The sequence below is a fragment of the Nyctereutes procyonoides genome, unplaced genomic scaffold, assembly GCF_905146905.1.
Source record: "Nyctereutes procyonoides isolate TBG_1078 unplaced genomic scaffold, NYPRO_anot_genome, whole genome shotgun sequence".
Classification (NCBI taxonomy): domain Eukaryota; kingdom Metazoa; phylum Chordata; class Mammalia; order Carnivora; family Canidae; genus Nyctereutes; species Nyctereutes procyonoides.
In genome coordinates this window covers 12,860,365-12,881,485 of record NW_026575137.1, presented here as the reverse complement: position 1 = coordinate 12,881,485, position 21,121 = coordinate 12,860,365, and the positions used below count along the sequence as shown (strand labels likewise).

Here is a 21,121-nt window from a genome sequence, read left to right as displayed (position 1 = left end):
GCATGCTTACCTGACTTCTCTCCTAGCAAACCAGAGCACATGCTGACTCCTCTGAAATAATGTGCAGTACACCACAGTGAACATAAGCTACTCTGAGGGATTAAAATTCATTCTTTTTGTTTATTTTCTTTATTTTTTCAGTAGGTGTGTAGAGCCTAATGTGGGGCTTGAACTCAAGACCATGAGAAATCAAGACCTGAGCGGAGATCAAGAGTTGGATGCTTAACTGACTGAGTCTCCCAGGAGCCCCTAAAATTCATTCCTTTTAATTATGTCACAGGTAAATGAGGATTCTTTTTTTTTTTTTTAAGATTTTTATTTATTTATCTGACAGAGGGAGACAGCACAAGTGGGGAGGGGGGGGGGCATTGGGAGAGGGAGAAGGAGAAGCAGAATTCCTGGTGAGCAAGCAGCCAGATGCAGAGCTTGATCCCAGGACCCCAGGATCATGACCCGAGCTGAAGGCAGATGCTTAACCGACTGAGCCACATAGGCACCCCTAAAATTCAACTTCTTAAAACGAGTGGTGGGTACACAGATACTTGTACCATTATTTGGTATTCTGTAAATACTGTTTTATGCCTATTCACTATAGAGATAATCCATAAAAAATGAAAAACTCGAAATTATTATTAATGGAGAGGAGGAGAAGATGGCGGAAGAGTAGGGTCCCCAAGTCACCTGTCCCCACCAAATTACCTAGATACCCTTCAAATCATCCTGAAAATATACAAATTCGGCCTGAGATGTAAAGAGAGACCAGCTGGAACGCTACAGTGAGAAGAGTCCGCGCTTCTATCAAGGTAGGAAGACGGGGAAAAAGAAATAAAGAAACAAAAGGCCTCCGAGGGGGAGGGGCCCCGCGAGGAGCTGGGCTGAGGCCGGGGCGAGTGTCCCCAGGACAGGAGAGTCCCGTCCCGGAGGAGCAGGAGCTGCACCAACCTTCCCGGCGGAAAGGGGCCCGCAGGGAGGTGGAGCAGGACCCAGGAGGGCGGGGATGCCCTCGGGCTCCCGGGGACACTAACAGACACCTGCGCCCCGGAGAGTGCGCCGAGCTCCCTAAGGGCTGCAGCGCGCACGGCGGGACCGACCGGAGCAGCTCGGAGGGGCTCGGGCGGCGGCTCCGCGGAGGGGGCTGCGGGGCGGGAGCAGCTCGGAGGGGATCGGACGGCGGCTCCGCGGAGGGGGCTGCGCCGCCAGCAGCGCGAATCCAACAGCGCAGGCCCCGGAGCACAGGGCGCCGGACACAGCCCAGGATCCGGCCTCCCCCGGGACAGGCAGAGGCCGGGAGGGCCCAGGACAGCAAGGACGCTCCTGCCCCGAGCTGAGCAGATCAGCGGCCCCGCCCCGGAGCCTCCAGGCCCCACGGACGGAGAGCTCCGGAGTTACTGCGGACGGAGAGCTCCGGAGTAGCTGACTCCAGGGCAGCAGAGCTGGCCCCGCCACTGGGGCTGTTCCTCCTGGGGCCTCACAGGATAAACAACCCCACTGAGCCCGGCACCAGGCAGGGGGCAGAGCAGCTCCCGCAAGTGCTAACACCTGAAAATCAGCACAGCTGGCCCCTCCCCCAGAAGACCAGCTGGACGGACCAGTTCCAGGGGAAGTCAAGGGACTTAAAGTATACAGAATCAGAATATATAACCCCGTGGTTTTTTGTTTTTGTTTTTGTTTTTTTTTGATTACTGATTGCTTCCCTCACCTTTTCCCCTTTCTTTCTTTTTCTTTCTCTTTTTTCTTCTTCCTTTTTCTCTTTTCTTTCCTTCTTTCTCTCCTCTCTTTTTCCCCTTTTCCAAATACAACTTGTTTTTGGCCACTCTGCACTGAGCAAAATGACTAGAAGGAAAACCTCACCTCAAAAGAAAGAATCAGAAACAGTCCTCTATCCCACAGAGTTACAAAATCTGACTTACAATTCAATGTCAGAAAGCCAATTCAGAAGCACTGGTGCTGGTGGCTCTAGAAAAAACCATAAAGGACTCACGAGACTTCATGACTGCAGAATTTAGATCCAATCAGGCAGAAATTAAAAATCAATTGAATGAGATGCAATCTAAACTAGAAGTCCTAACGATGGGTTAATGAGGTGGAAGAACGAGTGAGTGACATAGAAGACAAGTTGATGGCAAAGAGGGAAACTGAGGAAAAAAGAGACACACAATTAAAAGACCATGAAGACAGATTAAGGGAAATAAATGACAGCCTAAGGAAGAAAAACCTACGTTTAATTGGGGTTCCCGAGGGCGCCGAAAGGGCCAGAGGGCCAGAATATGTATTTGAACAAATCCTAGCTAAAAACTTTCCCAATCTGGGAAGGGAAACAGGCATTCAGATCCAGGAAATAGAGAGATCCCCCCCTAAAATCAATAAAAACCGTTCAACACCTCGACATTTAATAGTGAAGCTTGCAAATTCCAAAGATAAAGAGAAGATCCTTAAAGCAGCAAGAGACAAGAAGTCCCTGACTTTCATGGGGAGGAATATTAGGGTAACAGCAGACCTCTCCACAGAGACCTGGCAGGCCAGAAAGGGCTGGCAGGATATATTCAGGGTCCTAAATGAAAAGAACATGCAACCAAGAATACTTTATCCAGCAAGGCTCTCATTCAAAATGGAAGGAGAGATAAAGAGCTTCCAAGACAGGCAGGAACTGAAAGAATATGTGACCTCCAAACCAGCTCTGCAAGAAATTTTAAGGGGGACTCTTAAAATTCCCCTTTAAGAAGAAGCTCAGTGGAACAATCCACAAAAACAAGGACTAAATAGATATCATGATGACACTAAACTCATATCTGTCAATAGTAACTCTGAACGTGAACAGGCTTAATGACCCCATCAAAAGGCACAGGGTTTCAGACTCGATAAAAAAGCAGGACCCATCTATTTGCTGTCTACAAGAGACTCATTTTAGACAGAAGGACACCTACAACCTGAAAATAAAAGGTTGGAGAACCATTTACCATTCAAATGGTTCTCAAAAGAAAGCAGGGGTAGCCATCCTTATATCAGATAAACTAAAATTTACCCCGAAGACTGTAGTGAGAGATGAAGAGGGACACTATATCATACTTAAAGGATCTATCCACCGAGAGGACTTAACAATCCTCAATATATATGCCCCGAATGTGGGAGCTGCCAAATATTTAAACCAATTAATAACCAAAGTGAAGAAATACTTAGATAATAATACACTTATACTTGGTGACTTCAATCTAGCTCTTTCTACCCTCGATTGGTCTCCTAAGCACAACATCTCCAAAGAAACGAGAGCTTTAAATGATACACTGGACCAGATGGATTTCACAGATATCTACAGAACTTTACATCCAAACTCAACTGAATACACATTCTTCTCAAGTGCACATGGAACTTTCTCCAGAATAGACCACATACTGGGTCACAAATCGGGTCTGAACCGATACCAAAAGATTGGGATCGTCCCCTGCATATTCTCAGACCATAATGCCTTGAAATTAGAACTCAATCACAACAAGAAGTTTGGAAGGACCTCAAATCGTGGAGGTTAAGGACCATCCTGCTAAAAGATGAAAGGGTCAACCAGGAAATTAAGGAAGAATTAATAAGATTCATGGAAACTAATGAGAATGAAGATACAACCATTCAAAATCTTTGGGATGCAGCAAAAGCAGTCCTAAGGGGGATATACATCGCAATACAAGCATCCATTCAAAAACTGGAAAGAACTCAAATACAAAAGCTAACCTTACACAGAAAGGAGCTAGGGAAAAAACAGCAGATAGATCCTACACTCAACAGAAAAAGAGAGTTAATTAAAATTCGAGCAGAACTCAACGAAATCGAGACCAGAAGAACTGTGGAACAGATCAACAGAACCAGGAGTTGGTTCTTTGAAAGAATTAATAAGATAGATAAACCATTAGCCAGCCTTATTAAAAAGAAGAGAGAGAAGACTGAAATTAATAAAATCATGAATGAGAAAGGAGAGATCACTACCAACACCAAGGAAATACAAACGATTTTAAAAACATATTATGAACAGCTCTACGCCAATAAATAGGCAATCTAGAAGAAATGGACGCATTCCTGGAAAGCCACAAACTACCAAAACTGGAACAGGAGAAAATACAAAACCTGAACAGGCCAATAACAAGGGAGGAAATTGAAGCAGTCATCAAAAACCTCCCAAGACACAAGAGTCCAGGGCCAGATGGCTTCCCAGAGGAATTCTATCAAACGATTAAAGAAGAAATCATACCTATTCTACTAAAGCTGTTTGGAAAGATAGAAAGAGATGGAGTACTCCAAATTCGTTCTATGAGGCCAGCATCACCTTAATTCCAAAACCAGACAAAGACCCCACCAAAAAGGAGAATTACAGACCAATATCCCTGATGAACATGGATGCAAAATTCTCAACAAGATACTAGCCAATAGGATCCAACAATACATTAAGAAAATTATTCACCATGACCAAGTAGGATTTATCCCTGGGACACAAGGCTGGTTCAACACTCGTAAAACAATCAATGTGATTCATCATATCAGCAAGAGAAAAACCAAGAACCATATGATCCTCTCATTAGATGCAGAGAAAGCATTTGACAAAATACAGCATCCAAACCTGATCAAAACTCTTCAGAGTGTAGGGATAGAGGGAACATTCCTCAACATCTTAAAAGCCATCTACGAAAAGCCCACAGCAAATATCATTCTCAATGGGGGAAGCACTGGGAGCCTTTCCCCTAAGATCAGGAACAAGACAGGGATGTCCACTCTCACCACTGCTATTCAACATAGTACTGGAAGTCCTAGCCTCAGCAATCAGACAACAAAAAGACATTAAAGGCATTCAAATTGGCAAAGAAGAAGTCAAACTCTCCCTCTTCGCTGATGACATGATACTGTACACAGAAAACCCAAAAGCGTCCACCCCAAGATTGCTAGAACTCATACAGCAATTTGGCAGTGTGGCAGGATACAAAATCAATGCCCAGAAGTCAGTGGCATTTCTATGCACTAACAATGAGACTGAAGAAAGAGAAATTAAGGAGTCAGTCCCATTTACAATTGCACCAAAAGCTTAAGATACCTAGGAATAAACCTAACCAAAGAGGTCAAGGATCTATATCCTAAAAAATATAGAACACTTCTTAAAGAAATTGAGGAAGACACAAAGAGATGGAAAAATATTCCATGCTCATGGATTGGCAGAATTAATATTGTAAAAATGTGAATGTTACCCAGGGCAATTTACACGTTTAATGCAATCCCGATCAAAATACCATGGACTTTCTTCAGAGACTTAGAACAAATTATTTTAAGATTTGTGTGGTATAAGAAAAGACCTCGAATAGCCAGGGTATTTTTAAAAAAGAAAACCATATGTGGGGGCATCACAATGCCAGATTTCAGGTTGTACTACAAAGCTGTGGTCATCAAGACAGTGTGGTACTGGCACAAAAACAGACACATAGATCAACGGAACAGAATAGAGAACCCAGAAGTGGACCCTCAACTTTATGGTCAACTAATATTCGATAAAGGAGGAAAGACTATCGACTGGAAGAAAGACAGTCTCTTCAATAAATGGTGCTGGGAAAATTGGACATCCACATGCAGAAGAATGAAACTAGACCACTCTCTTGCACCATACACAAAGATAAACTCAAAATGGATGAAAGATCTAAATGTGAGACAAGATTCCATCAAAATCCTAGAGGAGAACACAGGCAACACCCTTTTTGAACTCGGCCACAGTAACTTCTTGCAAGATACATCCACGAAGGCAAAAGAAACAAAAGCAAAAATGAACTATTGGGACTTCATCAAGATAAGAAGCTTTTGCACAGCAAAGGATACAGTCAACAAAACTAAAAGACAACCTACAGAATGGGAGAAGATATTTGCAAATGACGTATCAGATAAAGGGCTAGTTTTCCAGATCTGTAAAGAACTTATTAAACTCAACACCAAAGAAATAAACAATCCAATCATGAAATGGGCAAAGGACATGAAGAGAAATCTCACATAGGAAGACATAGACATGGGCAACAGGCACATGAGAAAATGCTCTGCATCACTGGGCATCAGGGAAATACAAATCAAAACCACAATGAGATACCACCTCACACCAGTCAGAATGGGGAACATTAACAAGGCAGGAAACCACAAATGTTGGAGAGGATGTGGAGAAAAGGGAACCCTCTTACACTGTTGGTGGGAATGTGAACTGGTGCAACCACTCTGGAAAACTGTCGGGAGGTTCCTCAAAGAGTTAAAAATAGACCTGCCCTACGACCCAGCAATTGCACTGCTGGGGATTTACCCCAAAGATTCAGATGCAATGAAACGCCGGGACACCTGCACCCCGATGTTTCTAGCAGCAATGTCCACAATAGGCAACCTGTGGAAGGAGCGTCGGTGTCCATGGAAAGATGAATGGATAAAGAAGATGTGGTCTATGTATACAATGGAATATTACTCAGCCTTTAGAAACGACAAATACCCACCATTTGTTTAAATGTGGATGGAACTGGAGGGTATTATGCTGAGTGAAGTAAGTCAATCGGAGAAGGACAAACATTGTATGTTCTCATTCATTTGGGGAATATAAATAATAGTGAAAGGGAATACAAGGGAAGGGAGAAGAAATGTGTGGGAAATATCAGAAAGGGACACAGAACATAAAGACTCCTAACTCTGGGAAACGAACTAGGGGTGGTGGAAGGGGAGGAGGGCCGGGGGTGGGGGTGAATGGGTGACGGGCATTGAGGGGGCACTTGACGGGATGAGCACTGGGTGTTATTCTCTATGTTGGTAAATTGAGCACCAATAAAAAATTAATTTATTTAAAAAAAGAAATTAATGAAAAAAGCAAGATGGATATTCATTGTACATGAAACTTTTCTGAAAGTTTGATTTTTTTTTCAAAATAAATATTTGGAGGAAAAACAAGATCCTCACACTACATCCACACAAAATGGTAAATCACAGCCTGATTTCAAACAGATTAAAATGCAAGCAACAGCAACAACAACAAAATTCATCATCAGAGCAGCTGTAGGTGAGAAAACAACACAAAAGGAAGAGCACTGGGTGCTTGAGCTATTTTAGTTCCCACTCAATCCCCAGCCAACTAGGAAGCTCAAACAAATCAAAGCAATCTGGGGGTTGGGGGGAAGTGGGGCACGGTGTGCCAGGGTGGCTCAGTGGGTTAGCAGTCATTCGACTCTTGGTTTTAGCTCAGGTCGTGATCCCAAGATCATCAGACCGAGCTCTGCATTGGGCTCTGTGCTCATCACAGAATTTGCTTGAGATTCTTTCCATCTCCCTCTGTCCCCTCCCCTGCTTGCTCACTCTTTCTCTAAAATAAATACATCTTTAAAAAAAAAAGTAATCTGCAGGCTTGATGTATCAAATTTTATTTTATTTTTAAAAGATTTTATTTATTTGAGAGAGAGAGAGCATGTGTGGGAGTGGGTGGGCACAGTGGGATAGAGAGAAGTAGGTTCCCCACTGAGCAGGGAGCCGGTGTGGGGCTCAATTCCAGGATCCTGAAATCATGACCTGAGCTGAAGGCAGACACTTAACCAACTGAGCCACCGAGGTGCCCTGGCTTAATGTATCTAATTTTTACAAGACATTTAGCACAGTTCTTTATTCTTGCAGACAAAGTGGGGAAACATGCAGGAGGCAAAATAGCTGGTTAGGTGGAACATCCAATTAAACAAGTGAGTAATTCTACCAGAGGTCTTCCATTTGCCTTTCACCATCCAGTTCTCTGGCCCAGGAGGCAGACCCTTATGGGCTCTAACAGCCTCTCTTACCCTCTGGCTTAAGTGGAGTCCAGCCAGTATGGAGCCCAGACATGAGATCAAAGGGAAGCTGAGGTTGCCTTTGGTTGGCTGTGGCCCTAGACCAGAAATCACTGATCCTGATGCAGAGGTTAACCCTGTATGAGTCCCTCATTCCCAGCTCCAGTAACTATGGCCTCCACCCCTCCTTCAGGTCTAGAGATAGTAATTGCTGGCCTTGATTATCCAGGTCACTTAATTATCCCTAGTGGTCGTCTTACATCTACATCTGTGTAAAAAAATATTGAGAATTTTCATTGAATTATCTTTTTTAAAAAAATAAGCGAGAGGCACCTGGGTGGTTCGGTAGTTGAACATCTGCCTTTGGCTCAGGGTGTGATCCCAGGGTCCTTGGTTCGAGTCCTGCCACCAGGGTCCCCGCAGGGAGCCTGCTTCCCCCTCTGCCTGTGTCTCTACCTCTCTGTCTCTCATGAATAAATAAAATCTTAAAAAAAATAAAAATAGAATAATAAGCAAGATGTAGTCAATGTGTAAAATATGCAACCTTTTGAGCCACACAACTTAAAGATAAATACACAGATGGGAGGACAAGAAGGTAAATGGATGAAAAGAAAGGAACCAGGATGGTTCCTATGGCTTCACTTCCTCTGCTGCTGCATATGTGTGTCTATTTCCTTAAGACTGTTGGGATTTTTTTTTTTTATGATAGGCACACAGTGAGAGACAGAGAGGCAGAGACACAGGCAGAGGAAGAAGCAGGCTCCATTCACCGGGAGCCCGACGTGGGACTCGATCCCGGGTCCCCAGGATCGCGCCCTGGGCCAAAGGCAGGCACCAAACCGCTGCACCATCCAGGGATCCCCGACTGTTGGGATTTTTATGCACAGTAGACAAACTGTGCAGACTGACTGCCTAGTGTATGTGGAGGATGTATCTGGAGCAAGTAGGTAGCTGGGGGTCCTTTCTAAATGACAGAGCAAGGAGAGCTCTACTCTGTAGTGCCAAGAGCCATATGGAAAGTCTGATCATTCTTTTTTCCTATTTCTTAGATTTTTAAAATTAATTACTTTATGTATTTAAGAGAGAGAGAGCACATGGGTGGGGGTAGGGACAGAGGGAGAGGGAGAGCCCAGTGTGAAGCCCAACTCAATCTCACGATCCTGAGATCATGGTCTGAGCTAAAACCTAGAGTCAGACACTCAACCAACTGAGCCACCCAGGCACCTCATTCTTAGATTTTTATTTTTTATCAAAACTTTCAAACATATAGAAAAGTACAGTGAATCATCATCACCCTTTTGCTTATATGGTTTCATTTTGGATCACTTCATTTCTGTCTATTCTACCACTGGTGGGAATATGGATTGTTTCCAATTTGGAGCTGTTATAAATAAAGCTACTAAGACCATTTTTACACCTGGCTCATGACGGACACAAGCACTCATTTCTCCAAGGTCTATATCTAGGAGTGGAACTGCAGAGTCACAGGGCAGATGTATATTTAGCTTTAGTTTTCCCAAAAATGGTTGTACGATTTATACTCCCAGCAGCAATCTGGGAATTCCAGCCATTCCACATCTTTATCAGCAGAGGTGGTATTATCAGTTTGGTTAGTGTTGGCCACTTTGGAAAGGGGCAGTGCTTCACTACTGCGCTTATAATCTGTATTTCCTTTACAACTAATAATGTGGAGAATATTTTCCTGTTTATTGGTTCTATGGATATCTTCTTTTGTGAAGTATGTGTTTTTCTCTCATTGATTTCACCCAGAACTATTTATTGAAAATATCATCTTTTCTCCAATAAATGTAGTGGTGTCTTTATCCTAAATCGGGGGTGGGGGGGCATATATGCTACCCATCAATTCTTGATTATTTTTATGTACATTTCCTTCCTTATGCCAAGCATGTCTACTTGGTAAATAAAACTAAGTTTGACTGAAAAGACATATCTCCTGCAAAATTAACCAGAAATTAATTTGACTGATGGGCTCTTTGGCACCACGCACAACACTGATACTACCTGCCACAATTCTTGGCGAATCCATTAAAATTTTACAAATAAAATGCCATGAAGTCTACTTCTACTCAAAGTATGTTATGAGTGTATAATACCAAATGCCACACATATATGCTTTTTAATCATTATCCTTTGGCCCTCTAAGTCAACAGATTGAACTATTTTTTTCTTTGACTTTTTATCCTGAAATCATTTTGGACATATAGGCAAGTTACAAGAACAGTAGAGAGTTCAAGTATACCTTTCATCCTGCTTCCCCTAGTAGTAACCATTTATCATCAAAACCAGGAAATTAACATTTATATCATACTATTAATTAGACTACAAAACTTAGGTAAATTTCACTTGTCTCCCCCTTAATGTCCTTTTATTATTCCAAAATCCAATCCGGGATCTCATACGACCGACATTAGTTGTGTCTCTGTAGTTTCCTTGAATTGATGACACTTCCTTATTCTTTCCTAGTATGGTCAATTTGGGAGGTGGGGAGGAGGGTGTAACATAAAAATATGTACTTCTTTATAAATTATAAATATGTATTGTCACTAATATTTTTGCATCATATAAAATATATATTAAAATATAAATGTTATGGGGATCCCTGGGTGGCGCAGCGGTTTGGTGCCTGCCTTTGGCCCAGGGCGCGATCCTGGAGACCCGGGATCGAATCCCACGTCGGGCTCCCAGTGCATGGAGCCTGCATCTCCCTCTGCCTGTGTCTCTGCCTCTCTCTCTCTCTCTCTCTCTCTGTGACTATCATAAAAAAAAAATTAAAAAAAAATTTTTTTAAAAAATAAATAAATAAAATACAAATGTTAAAGGGCTAGATTTTTTTTTTAAGAGAAATCTACATATTTTCTTTCTTTATCCCACTGGATTCTAGCATATGGCTCTTCCTGATGTAAATAACACATCTTCTTCTCCCAGATCATTTTAGTAAAATACCATATGGAAAAGTGAAACACATTCCTGCTCTGTCCTTCTGGATAAAATCTGCAGATGGCCACAACTATTCCAAAAAGATAACAACTTAAAACTGCTACTTAAAGCAATTGATTATGCCCATTTCAAGGATTATTTAATTCTATCCATATGTGAATAAAACATAGAAAAGCTTGTCAAACGCGATAAACTTTGACCTACAAATTTGTTTTAAAAAGGAGATCAGGGGCTCCTGGGTGGCTCAGTGGTTGAGCGTCTGCCTTCGGCTCAGGTCATGATCCCGGGGTCCTGGGATGGAACCCCACAGGATCCCTGCTCAGTGGGGAGCCTGCTTCCTCCTCTCCCTCTACCCCTCCGCTCTGCTCATCCTCTCTCTCTCTTTTGCTCTCTCTCAAGTAAATAAATAAAATCTTTAAAAAAAGGAGATAAAAGCATGTGAAAAGGAAATGTAAGTGGAAAGAAGTTAAAAAAAGATTTACTCAAGTGATATCTACTCTTTTGTACCTTTTTATAACATGTGATTCAAAAGACTGATAGTCCTAACCATAATTACAAACTCTTCATTCATTTCCTTCAAACATATGAGATATGAGAGAAAACTCAAATGCACTGGAATTAATATCCAGGACATTAGAGAACAATTACTATTTTAAACTCTTAAGTCCCAGCAAGTCTTCGAAGTCAGCTAAATTAAGCCTATACTGCCAGAGGCTCATTACCAGCTTAATCTCTGGGAATTAGAGCAAGGCATATAGTGTTACTGTTCGATTCAGAGAGAACCATAGCTGTATCACTTAAAACTTCTTTTTCTAACCTCAATTACCTTAGAAATGGAATCCTGCTACTGGAAACAGTGAAAGATAATTTGTTTTTAAATGTCAATCCAAAAAATAAATAAATAAATAAATAAATATCAATCAAACATTATACATATAGACTACATGGTCTTTTAGCTAAAGGGAGGGAAGGCAGAGATATTAATTTAATATTAACAGAACTCATTACCCTTTCTGGAAAATCTGTAAAAGTAACAGGGTCATTCAAAATAGACAGAAGGAGCAATGTTATAGCAGAAGCCTCATCTCAGTCTGACAAGGTCCCACACTCCAGAATATAATGTCCTGATTGCTTAGTACATATTACAAAGTTACGGTAGTGGAAGGCGACAGATAGAAAGCATCTCCTGGGGGCACTTGGATGGCTCAGTAGGTTGGGCAGCCAACTCTTGGTTTCGGTTCTAGGTCATGATCTTAAGAGCATGAGACTGAGCCCTGTGTTGAACTCCACGCTCAGCAAGGCTGTCTGCCTGTCCCTTTCACTCTGCTCTTTTTTTTCTCTCTCTGTCTCTCTCTAAAATAGATAAATAAATCTTTAATAAAAAAGAAAAGAAAGCATCTCCTGGTTTTCTGTTTACTTCAGTACCAGTTCCTCTCAGGCTCCTGTTCTGACCTCTACTGTTGGCGCTCCTACAGGGCACAATCTGGGACCCCTTTCCTTTTCCTTTCACTATGTCCTTAATATAAATACCATTTTAGGCTGCTGTGCTCAAATTTACATCAGCCCAGACATTGGGTTCTGGGTTACAGAGCCACCCCCCATTTTAATCTCTCTACTCTAAGACTCATATTCCAACTGGACCATACCTAAATAAGAATGGTTAGTAAAAGCAAAATATATTGAGCACTTACCATGGCCCAGACTGCATTCTAAGCATTTTTCATGCACTAATTGATTTAATCACCATGACTATCCCATGAGGCAGATACTATGATCAACCCTATCTTGCAGACTGGGAATAGAAGACACACTAAGTTAAGTAGCCCCATGTTAACACATTTAATACATGGCACAGGGGATCCCTGGGTGGCTCAGCGGTTTGGGGCCTGCCTTCAGCCCAGGGCATGATCCTGGAGTCCTTGGATCGAGTCCCACATCAGGCTCCCTGCATGGAGCCTGCTTCTCCCTCTGCCTGTGTCTCTCTGCCTCTCTCTCTCTCTCTCTCTCTCTCTCTCTCTGTCTCTCATGAATAAACAAATAAAAATCTTAAAAAAAATACATGGCACAGTCAGGATTCAGACTAAGGTCTTTTGCTTCAGAGCCTAGACTCCTAACAAACGCAGTGAATCACTTAAAGCAAAGTCGAGCTCCCTCCGTCAGGTGTACTCTCATCTCCTGACCCCAGACTCTCTCACCTCACTGAAGCTCAGGTCTTTTATTCAAGCTGGAAAGCAGGGATCATCTTGGATTCCTCCCTTTCCTTTCTTACCCACACTAACAAGGTCTATCAATCCTACCTCCAAAACCCACCCTCTTCCCTAACCTCAGTACAGTCTTGGATCACAGGGAAACACCTCCAAACTAGTGTCCTGGCTTCTGTGCTCACACACCAGTCTCCTAAATGCATCCTCTTCTTAGCAATGAAAGCAATCTGCAGAAGACACATCAGTGCATAACCACTGAATTCTGAAAACCACTGAATAGTGATTTTTCTCACCCTGAGAATAGAACCCACAAGCCTCATGGTCTTTCGAATGTTCCTGATCTATGCCTAACACCCATCTCGAGTCGCTCTTTCCCCACCTTACTCATTTTGCCCCAACATTTTTTTAATGCATTTATAGGTCTCCAATTAAATTTGCATGATCTTTTGTTTGGGATTATGCACAATACTCCCCCTTTAAGTGTGGACACAGCATAACTATAATTATAAAATGTTCAGGTATCCATGATCTTAAGAGCTGGGTGCCTAGCCTCCTTCTGGCCTATCCCACAACCATATCCCTGTGTATGTTTTTAGTTATTAGAAAAAAGCCCAAGTCCACCAAATAATGAGCACAGTTTCTGGAACAGAGAATGATCATCTCCTAAAAGAAAGGTGAATACAGAGACATAATAGAAGACACAATGATATAGATATGTGTGACCTTTTGACCTTGCTTCCTGCCATTTACTTCCCATCCTCTCAAAAAGGCCAAAAGGCCCAGGGTAAAAAGACTATGACAAAGCAATAATTTAAAAGATGGGAAAGTTAATGCAAGGTGCAATAAAAAAAAAGAAAGAGATCTTATTTAGACTCTTGCACTTAGAACAGGGGCAGAGCACAAGCAGCACATAAGTATTTGTTGTTCTGATTTGTAACCATGGAAAGAAAGTGATGTATCAGTTCAAATGGGCCCATGAATCAATATTTGAAATTTAGCAGGAAGAACTGACAGCAGGATTCCCTGCCCTTGAAAAATACCAGAAGATCTACAACTGCTATCTGATGTACTTACTGGCATCATCCATGAACTCAAAGTCGCCACCTAGCTCAGAACTTGAAAAGTGGTACTGGTCTGGGTCAGCCAGGGCGCTCAGCAGAATTAGCAGCACCACAGCGTTGATGATCTGCAATAAGAAGGAAAAAAATTTAAGTACCTCCAGGATATGTTCTTTATAACAGGACTTAAACTGATCATATGGAATTTAACTTCAACAGAGACTCCTCCCATTCAACACTAAGCCACTGTCCTGAGGGGCAGGAGAACATTCCCAAGGCAGAAGCACCACATGCTCATTCAGACCAAGGGCTCTTGGCTTGGTTGTGGCAGACAGCTAGATGTCACCTCCTGCTGCCTCAGGGCAGAAACTCTGAAGTAGCAAGCAGACCACTCAACATAAATAGCACCCCCGCCCAAAGCTGGAAAAACCCACAAACTCGCCAGTTAGCAGAGTGTACTCTGATAAGCAATCACAAGGCCTTCCAGGTGATCAAATATTTTCACAGATTCATACAATTTGAGCTTTGCAATCATTTAGGTAACAGAAAATGAATGCAAAACCACAGTATAGTGGCAGAGCCAGGATCATTCCTCTTGTAGCACAGGGGAGGTGAGGCCCCTATCCACCCCAGGCCCGCCTCTGCCTTCTGGAGACTGCAGAATAAACATCCCTTGGGTACTTTAAATTTAGCTCGTCTAAATGGAAATCACCTTCCTTCACCATCTCCTGTCTCTGTTCCTCTTTTTATGTTCTCTATCTTAAAAAACTAGCATCATGGTTAATCATTAAAAGTGGAGGGCATCCTGGGTGGCTCAGTGGTTTAGCGCCCCCTTCATTCAGCCCAAGGCGTGATCCTGGGGACCCAGGATTGAGTCTCACGTCAGGCTCCCTGCATGGAGCCTGTTTCTCCCTCTGCCTGTGTCTCTGCCCCTCTCTCTCTCTCTCATGAATAAATAAATAAAATCTTTTTTAAAAAAAAGTGGAAAACACTCAAGCGCTACACTAAGTGCTTTATATGGACCCATGCTCTTAAGCCATCCAATAAACTAGTGAAATTGGCACTAAATTATCCCCATGTTATAGACGAAGAAACTGAGGCTTGGGAGTTAAGAACATTACAGAAGATAGGGCAGCTAACAATCTGCAGAAATGGAGTTTTAGGAATCTTGATTCCTAAAACCTAATCTTTTAGCTTGCTGTTTATACTTAAAACCTGATTATCTTTGGGCTATCTTCCTTAACTCTACATCCAACTAATTGGGAAATTCTGGCCATTCTACAATTTCTACTTCCTTTATTCTTCCTAACTGCCCTTGCTACATGCTATATATCCATGTACCAACTGCGGTGGGGCTGGAGGGGCAGGTGTGGTAAAAGCTTAGGTGAGGCTCAGGATGAGACTGGGTTATTTCTCCTTTTTGCATGTGTTTTTTTATTCTTGTCAGAATGGGGTAGAGAAATGAATGACCATGAAGATTATGTAGAGGAAATTCTTTTACTTACAAGAGTAACTAAAGGCCTAAACTATAAAATTCCATAAAAACTATATAAATTTCTATAAAAACTACTATAAAATTCATATTTGGTATACCTACTTACAGAACAGGTTCAAAGGGAATGTCAGGTTGTTTGTTCTACAAAACATCTACTCCAGAATTCATTTTTCTTTTTTTAAGTATTTTATTTATTTACTTATTCATTTATTTGAGAGAGCAAGCATGGGGGGAGGACAGGGGAAAGGAATAAGCAGATTCTGTGCTGAGGGTGGAGCCAATGTGGGGCTCAATCCTAGGACCCTGAGATCATGACCTGAGCCAAAATCAAGAGTCGGAGGCTCAACCGACTGGGCCACCCCAGGCACCCCAGAATTCATTTTTCAATGGCAATCCCAAGTGGTCGTTTAAGGATTATTGTAAGATTCAGAATAATTATTTTTCTTCCTCTTTTTTTCCAAATTGTCTCATATGATCTGATTGCTTTTTGAAATAAAATGACAATAATGAGAATGAATAGCAATTTCAGAGTATACATATGTATCCTGTGCATGTAAAATACACGTACATACATGTATGTATACAAATGTATGTACATATATATAAAGTTAACATAAATAACCATTACAAATATGTGGTTAAAAAATTTCTTGGGATCCCTGGGTGGCGCAGCGGTTTGGCGCCTGCCTTTGGCCCAGGGCACGATCCTGGAGACCCGGGATCGAATCCCACATCGGGCTCCCAGTGCATGGAGCCTGCTTCTCCCTCTGCCTGTGTCTCTGCCTCTCTCTCTCTCTGTGACTATCATAAATAAAAAAATAAAAAAAAATTTCTTAAGGTACAAAAGAGTATATAGTGAAAAGTCAGTTTCCTTCCTATTGCTATCCACCAATTACCCTCCCCACAGTGGTTATTAGAACTACTGGTTGCTTGTTTCTCTTCAAAGATCCTAGAAACTTCATAGCACGTTTTAAAGACAGTGTGGTTAGCCAAACTCTATTTGAAGAAAGCTTATCTGAACATATCTAAAGCTTAAAGAAAGGTATGAGTTAGTCCTACAGCTGGCTTGTGATGTTTAGCAAAGATGTGCTTTGATACACTGTCCAGTTTTCTTGGCACTTCATTCCCTCTATACTCCTGTCTTTGCAAAAGGCAGTCCTAAGATTACCAACTGAAATAAGATCAGAGACGAAATCACCTAAGATTGTATTTTTGAAAAAGTAAGCCACCATACAAAGACAGCATATTCACTATTACCATAATGGGTCACAGTTTTGAGGCTGAAAAGGGAAAACATACACCTAGGATTTACAGGCAAAGCTTTAAGGAGCAGTGGAGGTTGGGTGGAGTGAGGAGGCAGGGCAGTGTATCCGGTTAAGGACATGAAGGACACATTTAGGGATTCTGTAGGGCTAGTGTTACAGAGTTTGGGTTTTATTTTAAGGGTACAAGAGGGGATCCCTGGGTGGTTCAGCGGTTTGGTGCCTGCCTTCGGCCTGGAGTGTGATCCTGGGGCCCTGGGATCGAGCCCCATGTCGAGCTCCCTGCATGGAGCCTGCTTCTCCCTCTGCCTGTGTCTCTGCCCCTCTCTCTGTGTGTGTCTCTCATGAATAAATAAATAAAAGCTTTTTTAAAAAAAAAAAAGAAAGAAAGAAAGGGAAGAACGTGATCTGATTGGGGTTCAAAGGAGTAAATCAAGTAAAACATCTAGCAGAGTGACTGGCATATAATGGCCACTCCAATGAGTTCACTTACCTCTTTACACCTCAAGAAGAACCACATAACAGCTCTTGGCTGGCATGGAACATGACCTGGCTGCCACTCAGCTAGCAATAGACCGCTGTTGTCCTGTCTTTTTAGTTTCAACACATCTGTCAACTCATTTTATTTTCTGATTTCAGATTTTATTAAATTTATAGTATTAGGGGCACCTGGGTGGCTCAGTCAGTTAAGCGTCTGCCTTCAGCTCAGATCATAATCTCAGGAGTCCTAGGGTGGAGCCCCAAGTCGGGCTCTGTGCTCAGCAGGGAGCCTGCTTCTCCCTCTCCCTCTGCTCCTCCCCCTGCTGGTGCTCTCTCTCAAATAAATAAATAAAATCTTAAAAAAACAAAAACAAATTTATGGTAATTAAAAGTGTAGTACTGGCATAAACACATGGGCCAATGGAACAGAACTGAAAGCCCAGAAAAGCCCATGCATATATGGTCAACTTATGTTTGCCAAGGGAGCTAAGAATACTCAGTGGAGAAAGCATCTGTCAGCTCTTAATCAGCTTATTATTATCCCCACGCCTGGTTTACTTATCACAATACATTTGCTAACTGCAACAACAGATAGGAACTGCACTAAGTGCTTAGGAAGAATGCTCCTGGACTCAGAATATGAAGTTAAATAAGTCATGTGCCCAAATAACACAAAGCATACAGCAGTAAGCATGCCAAGAGTTCAGAGAAAGACTAATGGAAGTTCAGAGAAAGGGATTAGAAGCCTGAGCCTGAGACTGAGGGCACAGGGAGGCATTGTAGAGATGGGAGCACTTGGGACAGGGGACAGAGAGATAGGAAGGTTTTGGAAGCTTAGCAGTGTGGAAAAGAACACATTCAGTCTGAGTAGGGCCACTGGGATGGGGGCCTGTACTGAATAGAGAGTAAGCAGCTCAATGCGGCTGAACACAGCAGGCAAGGTTAAGTGTAGGAGAATTAGAACAGAAATGCAGGCTGGGGTGGGGGCCTGGGAGGCTTAGCGGTTGAGTACGGGAGTCTTGATTTCGGCTCAAGCCATGAGCTTGGGGTTCTGGGATCCAGGCCCTTGTCAGGCTCCATGCTCAGTATGGGGAGACTGTTTGTCTCTTTCTCCCTTTATCCCTCCCCCACTCATGCTAACTCTCTCTCTCTGAAAGAAATCAATAATTCTTTAGAGAAAAAAAGAAAAGGAAAGAAATGCAGATTAAGACTGGATAGTGGATGGTCCTTAGGAGCAGGACAGGAGCCTGGGGCTTCAAGCTTATAGTTAATGAAGATGCCATAAAGGTTTCTGAGCTGGGGTGAGACACGATCAGAGTCCTGTCACTAGGAAGACCAAACCAGAAGAGATGGGGGGCTCAGCAGGAGAGAGGCCCCTTGAGCTGGAGAGCACTGCACCGCTCTCCTGAGGAGTAACAAGAGGTTCCTTCCACTTTCCTGTATTCTCAAGACAGCATGGTGGGACCGTGGTCTCACAGGTTACTTTCAGAGGTGAAGGGACCTCACCTCAGGTCCTAGTGTTAGAAGGGCCACAGTTGGAACTCCAAGGCCTTTCCATGTGGTGAGGCAGCATCATCAGAGCCATATTCACTGACGAGAGGCAAAGATAACGGGACACAAACAAGCCTCGGTGTTTCAAGGCTGGGTAATAGGATCCCACCTTGTTACTACCAGAAATATGGGACATGACAGAGGCTAGATGAGGCTGATTTTAGACATGTTGTGCTGGAAAGTACTTCGCGGAGGCCCAAAGAATCATGTTTTCCGCCTGTTTTTAGTCGACCTTTGGTGTTCGGGCCAGCCCTGGTTTTGCTCTGGCCGCCTGTACCCGTCACATCACTCCCGGCAGCAGAGTTCTGGTCACTGGTTCAGTGTGCTTCTCGCTCCACCATGGGCCCTGGTTCCTGCACCTGGCTGTGCCCTAGCTGCTCTGCTCACTGTCATCTTCTCCTCCATGGCACCAGCCCTGTGGCTCTTCTCTCCAGACTCACAAGCCACAGACCACAGTCTTGGAGCCAACTGCCCTTCCAGCTGCCCTAGTTCTTTACAAGATAGTCGAGAAAGTTGGGGACAAAGATAAAACAAAGATGTGATGGTAAGGTCGTTACATATCACAGAGGACTAGTCACCACTGTGTTCTTTTCATCAGAGTGAAATGGGCATAAGAAAACTGTGTGTTGACACGTATGCACTGTGTCATAAAACCTCTACTGCTGGATGGGGATTTGGCACGCCATGGGTGATATATATAGTGACTACAGTAGGTTGACAGAGGATCCATGAGGGCTGCGGTCTATGCAAAGGAGCCAGGAGAGGACTATCCAAGGTGGCTACTACACACTCAGGTGGAAAAGGTCAAATTAAGTCAAAGCCCAAAGAACACTGGGTAGGAAGGACTTCCTGAAAGAGAGAGGATCACCCAATCATCATCAAAAATCACCCAATCATCAGCTCTGATTAAGAACGAAATGTCACTGCAAATGAGAATGAAGAAGACACAAAGACTTGCCAGGAGCAGATTATGTAATGACCACAGCTGATCTAAATGTAAAAGAAAGAGTGGGCATATTTGTGATCTTGTTCAGCTAATGCTCATTTAGGCTTGGACTTCCTTTGTCTCTCTGGATAGGTCGTGTACAAACTGTTCCTGTTCTATTTACAAAGTGTTCCCGTGGTGTCACATATTTTTTTCCTTGGTCTTGACAATGATTACTTCCGTATGTAAATAAATTCAACTTCTGTCCAATTACTTTAGTGATGAGACCATTGTATGTTCTCCAGGGATCCAGAATGCTCTTTATTATTTTTTTCAAAGGTTTTATTTATTTATTCATGAGAGACACACAGAGAGAGGCAGAGATGTAGGCAGAGGGAGAAGCAGGCTCCATGCAGGGAACCCAACGTGGGACTCGATCCCAGGACTCGAGGATCACGCCCTGGGCCAAAGGCAGACGCTAAACCGCTGAGCCACCCGGGGGTCCCAGCCAAAATGCTCTTAACCTTAAAACATATATCACGTCCTAAGTGAACAGTGATACCTACAGCTTCAGTCTAAACAACTGAAAATGTTAAATGTAATTATCAGCTCATTTTTTAAAAGCTTCAACATGAGAACCTTAATAATATTCAAATTCACTGAGATAATCGTTACACAACAGTCAGAAATTTGTACTGAAAATGCTGTTCAAAAATGACTGCAGACTTATCTATAATGAAAACTTGAAACAGGGATCCCTGGGTGGCGCAGCGGTTTGGCGCCTGCCTTTGGCCCACGGCGCGATCCTGGAGACCCAGGATCGAATCCCACGTCGGGCTCCCGGTGCATGGAGCCTGTTTCTCCCTCTGCCTGTGTCTCTGCCTCTCTCTCTCTCTGTGTGTGACTATCATAAATAAATAAAAATTTAAAAAAAAAAAGAAAACTTGAAACAAAAGTAGAATGGCTTAATAATATTACTACCAAATAATAGAATCTTAAGCATTAAAAATCATATTTCAAAGTGTTAACAATAAAAAATGTTCAGTGTGGGGATCCCTGGGTGGCGCAGCGGTTTGGCACCTGCCTTTGGCCCAGGGCGCGATCCTGGAGACCCGGGATCGAATCCCACGTCGGGCTCCCGGTGCATGGAGCCTGCTTCTCCCTCTGCCTGTGTCTCTGCCTCTCTCTCTCTCTCTGTGACTATCATAAATAAATAAAAATTTTAAAAAATGTTCAGTGTGTTAAATGAAAACTACAGTATAAAAATGTTACTCCAGTTCTATGTATATGTGTGATATGTTCATATGTATAATTCACAGACTAAAAACACTAAAACATACAATTTTATATATAAACCAGGTAGTAGGTTTGCAGATGTACCTTTTTTTTAAAAGA

General features: G+C 42.7%; 1 protein-coding gene across 1 annotated transcript in view; it reads right to left on the bottom strand.

Moving 5' to 3' along the window:
• The window catches only part of LAPTM4B (lysosomal protein transmembrane 4 beta), a 99,203-nt gene that overhangs the window by 54,499 nt on the left and 23,583 nt on the right, over positions 1 to 21,121 (bottom strand). Inside the window, exon 2 of the mRNA XM_055303398.1 lies at positions 14,030 to 14,141. Within this exon, the coding sequence (XP_055159373.1) occupies positions 14,030 to 14,141 (112 nt within the window). The remainder of the gene's footprint in view (positions 1 to 14,029; positions 14,142 to 21,121) is intronic.